The sequence below is a fragment of the Scyliorhinus torazame genome, chromosome 8, assembly GCF_047496885.1.
Source record: "Scyliorhinus torazame isolate Kashiwa2021f chromosome 8, sScyTor2.1, whole genome shotgun sequence".
Classification (NCBI taxonomy): Eukaryota; Metazoa; Chordata; class Chondrichthyes; order Carcharhiniformes; family Scyliorhinidae; genus Scyliorhinus; species Scyliorhinus torazame.
In genome coordinates, this window is record NC_092714.1 from 258,002,576 (window position 1) to 258,010,869 (window position 8,294).

General features: G+C 54.1%; 1 protein-coding gene across 2 annotated transcripts; it reads left to right on the forward strand.

The window, feature by feature from the left end:
* The first annotated feature begins 570 nt into the window (after window positions 1-570).
* Window positions 571-8,006, forward strand: tp53rk (TP53 regulating kinase). Of its 2 annotated transcripts, none has more exons than XM_072515161.1 (3): window positions 571-719; window positions 6,320-6,596; window positions 7,348-8,006. In XM_072515161.1, exons 2-3 carry the CDS (start codon window positions 6,347-6,349, stop codon window positions 7,824-7,826), a joined length of 729 nt encoding a protein of 242 aa, XP_072371262.1. In that variant the 5' UTR covers window positions 571-719; window positions 6,320-6,346; the 3' UTR covers window positions 7,827-8,006. The 2 variants fall into 2 exon arrangements, with proteins under 2 accessions (XP_072371262.1, XP_072371263.1); XM_072515162.1 differs by lacking the exon at window positions 571-719 and adding an exon at window positions 4,032-4,051.
* The last annotated feature ends 288 nt before the right edge of the window (window positions 8,007-8,294 follow it).

An 8,294-nucleotide genomic window follows, 5' to 3' on the forward strand; every position in this document is an offset into this window, starting at 1 on the left:
TCGCCAGTTTAATAAGGACACGGGGAGTCCACACCGAGTAAAGAACTTAAATTTATTTTCAATAACGGTATGTACACTTCCGGACAGATGAAGCCAGGTTCCAAAGGGATTTTGGGGTCTGTGTACACATCGCTATGATGTCATAGTCAGGTACAAAATACCACACAAAACTTCATATTTATATTTAGAGGATTAGAATATAAGGGAAAAAACAGAAAGTAGTGGAATAACACGGTAGGGCAGGCAGCATATGTGGAGCGAGAAATACAGTGTTAATGCTTAGAATCCAATAAGACTCTTTTTCAAAACTAATCAAAGCCTTGGTTATATCATATCCGGAGTGCTGTGTACATTTATGGGTCCCACGCCTTAGAAAGGACATGTTGACCTTGGAAAGTGTGCAGCACAGATTTATCAGGTGTGCACCAGTGCTCCAAGGTTTACTATTTTGGATATAACTCAAGTTGGAAAGTCACGTAACTGAACTGTACTGGGACAGGTGCACTTGAGTGGCAACTGCACGGCGCCAGGACTAAAGATGGCGGCCCCCCGTGTCAGCTTCACCAAGCCGTGGTGGGTGTCGGGATACTGGAGGACCGCCTCGGGATCTTCCCCGTGCGCACAAGGCAGTATGTGCAGAATCAGCGGCTGACCTTTCACTCCCCGTCGCCGGGAAAGTTTTCCTTTGGAATAAATTGGCGCCGAATAGCCAGGATAAGGTGAGGCTGAGGGAGGGGAAAGGGCCGGAGCCAGAGGCTCGCGGTGAGGGGCAGGCGTAGCACAGGAGGGGAGTGGGGTGGGGGGGGGGGCGGCACAGGAGGGGAGTGGGGTTGGGGGGGCGGCACAGGAGGGGAGTGGGGTGGGGGGGCGGCACAGGAGGGGAGTGGGGTTGGGGGGGCGGCACAGGAGGGGAGTGGGGTTGGGGGGGCGGCACAGGAGGGGAGTGGGGTTGGGGGGGCGGCACAGGAGGGGAGTGGGGTTGGGGGGGCGGCACAGGAGGGGAGTGGGGTGGGGGGGCGGCACAGGAGGGGAGTGGGGTTGGGGGGGCGGCACAGGAGGGGAGTGGGGTTGGGGGGGCGGCACAGGAGGGGAGTGGGGTTGGGGGGGCGGCACAGGAGGGGAGTGGGGTTGGGGGGGCGGCACAGGAGGGGAGTGGGGTGGGGGGGCGGCACAGGAGGGGAGTGGGGTGGGGGGGCGGCACAGGAGGGGAGTGGGGTTGGGGGGGCGGCACAGGAGGGGAGTGGGGTGGGGGGGCGGCACAGGAGGGGAGTGGGGTGGGGGGGCGGCACAGGAGGGGAGTGGGGTTGGGGGGGCGGCACAGGAGGGGAGTGGGGTTGGGGGGGCGGCACAGGAGGGGAGTGGGGTTGGGGGGGCGGCACAGGAGGGGAGTGGGGTGGGGGGGGCGGCACAGGAGGGGAGTGGGGTGGGGGGGGCGGCACAGGAGGGGAGTGGGGTGGGGGGGGCGGCACAGGAGGGGGGTGGGGTGGGGGGGCGGCACAGGAGGGGGGTGGGGTGGGGGGGCGGCACAGGAGGGGGGTGGGGTGGGGGGGGCGGCACAGGAGGGGAGTGGGGGGGGCGGCACTGGAGGGGAGTGGGGGGGGCGGCACTGGAGGGGAGTGGGGGGGGCGGCACTGGAGGGGAGTGGGGGGGGCGGCACTGGAGGGGAGTGGGGGGGGCGGCACTGGAGGGGAGTGGGGGGGGCGGCACTGGAGGGGAGTGGGGGGGGCGGCACTGGTGGGGAGTGGGGGGGCGGCACTGGAGGGAAGTGAGGAGGGGCGACACAGGAGGGGAGTGAGGAGGGGCGACACAGGAGGGGAGTGAGGAGGGGCGACACAGGAGGGGCAGCAGAGGAGGGGAGTGAGGAGGGGAGTGGGGGGGCGGCACAGGAGGGGAGTGGGGGGGGCGGCACAGGAGGGGAGTGGGGGGGACGGCACAGGAGGGGAGTGGGGGGGCGGCACAGGATGGGAGTGGGGGGGGGCGGCTCAGGAGGGGAGTGGGGGGGGCGGCACAGGAGGGGAGTGGGGGGGGGCGGCACAGGACGGGAGTGGGGGGGGGGCGGCACAGGAGGGGAGTGGGGGGGGCGGCACAGGAGGGGAGTGGGGGGGGCGGCCACAGGAGGGGAGTGGGGGGGGCGGCACAGGAGGGGAGTGGGGGAGGGCGAGGAGGGGAGCGGTGGGGGGCCGAGGGGAGCGGTGGGGGCCAAGGAGGGGCACAGGAGGGGAGCGGGGGGGGCGGGCACAGGAGGGGAGCGGGGGGGGGCACAGGAGGGGAGTGGGGGGGCACAGGAGGGGAGTGGGGGGATGGGAGTGGAGGGGGCACAGGAGGGGGGGATGGGAGTGGGGGGGCACAGGAGGGGAGTGGGGGGATGGGAGTGGAGGGGGCACAGGAGGGGGGGATGGGAGTGGGGGGGGCACAGGAGGGGAGTGGGGGGATGGGAGTGGAGGGGGCACAGGAGGGGGGGATGGGAGTGGGGGGGGTACAGGAGGGGAGTGGGGGGGCACAGGTGGGGGAGGGGTGTGGGGGGGCACAGGAGGGGAGGGGTGTGGGGGGGCACGGGAGGGGTGTGGGGGGGCGCATGTGGGAGGGGTGTGGGGGCACAGGTGGGGAGGGGAGTGGGGGGGCACATGTGGGGAGGGGAGTGGGGGGGCACAGATGAGGAGGGGAGGGGGGGCAGAGGAGGTGAGGGGGAGGGCAGAGGAGGGGGAGCGGGGGAGGGCCTGGGAGAGGAGAGCAGGGAGGGGAGGGGAGAGGAGAGGAGAGTGGGGGAGTGCACAGGTGGGGAGTGGGTGCAGGGCCCAGGATGGATGGATGGTTGGGGGCACAGGAGGTGAGAGCGGGGGAGGAGGGCACAAGAGGGGGAGTGGGGTGTATGAGGGGAAGAAGATGGTCGGGGAGGGACAGTAAAGGCATGCCGTGCCCTGCTGGCCTACTCCAGCTTCTAGTTCTTTTGAATGGGACAAGCAAAAATTGCAGGGGGTGGAGTAGAAGGGGGGAGTGGTGACAAGGGGTTGGGAGGTTTGAGAAGCTGGGTCAATGGGGGTGAAGGATATAGGTTGAGGGAGGGGATTTGAGTGGAGATGAGGTGGGGGTAAAGGGAAAGTGGAGCGGAAGGGCATAATGATACCAGGAATGAGAGACTTAGTTATTTTTTTTAATAAAACATTTTATTGAGGTATTTGTGAATTTGTAACAATAACAGAAGGAACAGTGTACATACAAATATAAACATAGTAGAAAGGCCGTCTCCCTCCCTCACAGGTCCCACCTTTCTTACACACTAATCTAAACTAAACCACACCCCTCCCTCTGCTGACAGTTAATTTTCCCCAAAGAAGTCGAGGAACGTCTGCCACCTCCGGACGAACCCTGACATTAACCCTCTCAGGGCAAACTTGATTTTCTCCAGACAGAGAAATCTAGCCATGTCAGTGAGCCAGGTCTCTGACTTCGGGGGCTTTGGGTCCCTCCAAGCTAATAGTATCTGTCTCCGGGCTACCAGGGAGGCAAAGGCCAGAACGTCTGCCTCTTTCTCCTCCTGGACTCCCGGATCTTCCGACACTCCGGAAATCGCCACCTCTGGACTCTGTGCCACCCTTGTTTTTAACACCTTGGACATGACATCTGCAAACCCCTGCCAGAATCCCCTAAGCTTCGGGCATGCCCAGAACATATGAACATGGTTTGCTAGTCCTCCCCCACACTTTGCGCACCTGTCTTCTATCCCAAAGAACCTGCTCATCCGGGTCACTATCATGTGTGCCCGGTGAATGACCTTAAATTGTATCAGGCTGAGCCTGGCGCATGATGTGGATGCATTGACTCTAAACGCATCCGCCCAGAGACCATCCTCTATCTCTCCTCCTAACTCCTCTTCCCATTTGTGTTTCAGCTCCTCGGTCTGCGTTTCCTCTGACCTCATGAGTTCTTTATGGATGTCCAAAACCCTCCCCTCTCCCACCCATACTCTGGAAACGACCCTGTCCTGTATCCCCCTTGGTGGCAGGAGCGGAAAGGTTGAGACCTGTCTGCGTAGGAATTTCCGCGCCTCCAGGTACCTAAACTCATTCCCTCCCGTCAATTCAAATTTCTCCTCCAACTCCCTCAGGCTGGAAAAGCTCCCCTCTATGAAAGTATCTCCCATCCTCTCGATCCCTGCTCTTTGCCATTTTCGAAACCCTCCATCCAGCCTCCCCGGGGCAAACCGATGATTATTGCTGATTGAAGACCAAACTGATGATCCCTCTGCTCCCACATGTCCTCCATTGCCCCAAGACCCTCAGGACCACCACCACCACGGGGCTGGTGGAGTACCATGTCGGCGGGAACAACAGAGGCGCCGTTACCAATGCCCCAAACTCGTGCCCTTACATGATGCCGCCTATACTCACTCCCACATCGACCCCCTCCAACCACCCAGTTCCTAATCATGGCTATATTTGCCACCCAATAGTAATTGCTAAAGTTCGGCAGCGCCATCCCGCCCTACCCCGGCTACGCTCCAACATCCCCTTTTTTTACTCCTTGCCCGCCCAGACAAAGCCAGAGATCACCTTGTTAACCTGCTTAAAAAAAGGCTTGTGGAATAAAGATGGAGAGGCACCGAAAAACAAACAGGAATCTCGGGAGGATCGTCATTTTCACCATCTGTACCCTCCCCGCCAGTGATAGCGGGAGCATGTCGCACCTTCAGAAGTCGCCCTTCATTTGGTCCACCAGTCGGGTCAAATTTAGCTTATGTAGCCGTTCCCATTCCCGTGCCACCTGGATGCAAAGATCCCAAAAGCTTCCCCCTACCACCCTAAACGGCAACTCCCCAGTCGCCTCGCCTGCCCCCTTGCCTGGATCGCGAACATTTCACTTTTCCCCATGTTTAATTTATTACCCGAAAACCGGCCAAATTCCACCAGAATCCTCAATTTCTCCCATCCCCTCCAGTGGGTCAGAAACATATAGGAGCAGGTCATCTGCGTATAGCGAGACTGTGTTCCATCCCTCCCTGAACCAGCCCCACCCAGTCCCTTGAGGCTCTCAGCGCAATTGCCAGCGGCTCTATGGCCAGAGCAAACAGCAGTGGGGAGAGGGGGCATCCCTGCAGGCCTTCTCTCCATACTCCTGTATCGCCCCCCTCGCCTTCCTCAGCTGCTCCACCGCCTTCCCTGTAGTTAACAAGCCAAACGCCGCCTGTAGCCTCTGTTGTTCCCTTAAAAGCCCTGCCTCTGGGGTCTCCGCAAATCTCCTGACTCACAGTGATGTTGAGAGTGCGGTTACTCCCCTTAGAGCCACAAAGGTTACAGGGAGTTCTAGTCGAGGCTTTGAAAATTGAGGTGTTTTGATAAGAGCAAAGAGGGAGAAAATGTTCCCTCTCTCAGGAAGGTCGGTAACAGATGATTTAAAATAATTGGCAGAGAGAATTTGGAGGGAAGCTGTTCACAAAGAGGATTGATATAATCAGAAACATGCTTCCTGATCGAGACTTTGAACAGAATTGTAGGGAGAAAGCTGGGACTAAATTGGACAGTTCTTTCAAAGAGTCAACCCAAGAACAGTGGGCTGAATGCCTCCTTCTGATTTGTAAGATTCTACAAGGGGAAGGAGGCAAAAATCAAGGATTAAAATACTTTGTATTTAAAAAATCAGGCTGCACCATCTTTTGGCAGCTATTTTTGATTTGCTTACCAATATATTAATTTCAATAATGCTGAATTGCAACATCTAACAAAAGTAATGCATCTCTTCCCAGGCTCTGTAAATAAATATCAGAATTTCCCATCGCTTTCTCCAATCAAAGGGATAGTCTTTGCTGATGGCTCAGTTGGTAACTTGCGCTGTGTGGTGTGGACCGTAAATGCACCGTTTAATCCATGGCCTGTGCTCAAGTCAGCTATGTTTGGCCAAATTGACATTTAGCGTTGAACACTTCACTTCAATGTTAGGTTAGAGGAACCCTTATGAAAGCAAAGAGCTTCTGATTGTTCCCCTGATTTGTTGAAATTGGATTAGTGTGTACTAATGGGCGAGAACAGGGTTGTGCTTGTGCAATTCTTTCTAATGGTCATAAAGGCTAGCTCACTAGCCTCACAACTGGGTAACGTATTGGAATGTTACCCATGAATCTTGAGGTTGTGGAGCGGCACGGTGGGGCAGTGGTTAGCACTGCTGCCTCGCGGTGCCGAGGACCTGGGTTTGATCCCTGCCCCGGGTCATTGTCCATGTGGAGTTTGCACATTCTCCCCATGTCTGCGTGAAAGAGCAAGCACTGCAGCACCTTCTGTTGTAGCTTTGCTTCACCGTTTTCCTGCGTTCTGACTTTTAATTGCAGACTTTCCTTTGAGCTTCCCACACTGTGATGGCAGAAACTCCGCAGCAGGGTGACCCAGAAACACTCGGGCGGCTGCGAGTCCAAGACTTCCTTCAGCATTTCCAGATGGTCAAACAAGGTGCCGAAGCCAAAATCTACAGGGGTCATTTCCTTGGGAAGCCAACCATTGTGAAGGAGAGATTTCCCAAATCCTATCGACACGCTGCTCTGGACAAGAAGCTCACACATCGCAGGACGACTCAGGAAGTACGTTCTATCCTCAGGTGCAGGAAAGCTGGTGAGTGCGGATTACGGGGGAGTTTTATCCCGAATAAAATGACGGAAAACCATCAACATCTCAAAGGAAACCAGTGGTTAACGCTTCAGATGGAAACTGATTAATTTTAGACTTTCAGCAGTTCTTTCCATTACAAAATGCCATACTTTAAGGATTATCTTTTCTCTCAACACTTTGTTCCATGTTCAGTACAGTGCTTATTTCTCTCAAGTAAACATTGAGAAATTGGGATTCACGTTTTTGGCCTTGGGAGTTCTGGAGATTGGATGAGTGCAATCGGATATACGGAAATAAAGAAAGACTTGCGTATATAATATATTTATATATATCATTCAAAGTCACAGGGTACACTAAAGTGCTTTACAGCCAAAGCATTATGTATTTTTTGAAGTGTAGTCTCTGTTGTGGTGTTGAATGAAATAATTTTCCACCCATTCATTTATAATGGGAAGAAAATCACGGGTCGAGCAACATCATGGCAGAAAATCTCAGCCTGTGTCTCCAGTCTAGATCCAGAATCTAGAAACCGATATAGTCGATTTTAATGGGCAGATGCTTAGACTTTGTTTTGACAGATACGTTAACTTAAATAAACGCACTTTAGTACTTGGACACAGTAGCAGAGAAGTGACTGAAAGCTCTCAAAACATATTCCAGCAGGAGTCCAACCTTCCTTGAGATGAGGAAGAAGAAAATCGACCAAGTTAAAGCAAAATATGTAGAAAGTCATTTTTCTTCTTTTTATTTCTAGGTATTGCAACCCCTGTGGTGTATTTTGTGGACTACAATGCAAATTGCATCTACCTTGAAGATTTAGTTGGGGCTATAGCTGTCCGTGACTATATAGCCTCCAAACAGAAGTCTGCAACAGACACAGCAAAGCTATTTGCCTTGGCAGAAAGAATTGGTCAGATCCTGGCGAAAATGCATGATGAGGATGTTGTCCACGGAGACCTCACTACCTCAAACATGATGATACGGCAGCCTGAGGAGGAGTTGAGTTTGGTGCTGATAGACTTTGGCCTGAGTTTCACCTCCGCTTTGCCAGAGGATAAAGGAGTCGACCTTTATGTTTTGGAAAAGGCTTTCCTGAGCAGTCACCCCAACACAGAAAATGTGTTCAAAATCGTCCTAAAGAGCTACTCTACCGCTTCTAAAAAGTCAGCTCCTGTGATAAAGAAACTTGATGAAGTTCGACAGAGGGGGAGAAAGAGATCCATGGTTGGATAGCGAAAATATTTTATTTTAATTAAAATATTTGACTTTTTTCCTAATTTTTACTTTCAAAGGCTTTGTCAAAATATGTAACAAAATAAAATTCTGTGATATTTTTGAGTTCAATATTTTAAAATCACTTGTTGCGGCTACTGATAGGTGGATTAAAAGTGGTCCTTTATTCTTGATTCTTAATTTGATGTCTTCTGCCTTTCCCATCCCTTTCATTCTGCATATTGCTCTGTGCGAAAGAGGACATGTCTGAGGGAAAGTAGTCAAAAATAAATTCAGGATTGCTAAAACAGCAAATTGCAAACCAAGAAACGCTTTATCAGTTGTCAAGGTAATTACAAATATGAGAGTTATTTTTTAATATTCCTTTGTGGGATGTGGGCTTTGCTGGCTAGACCAGAATGTATTGCCCTTGAGAACGTGATAGTGAGCTGCCTTCTTAACCTGCTGCAGTCCGTGTGTTGTAGGTAC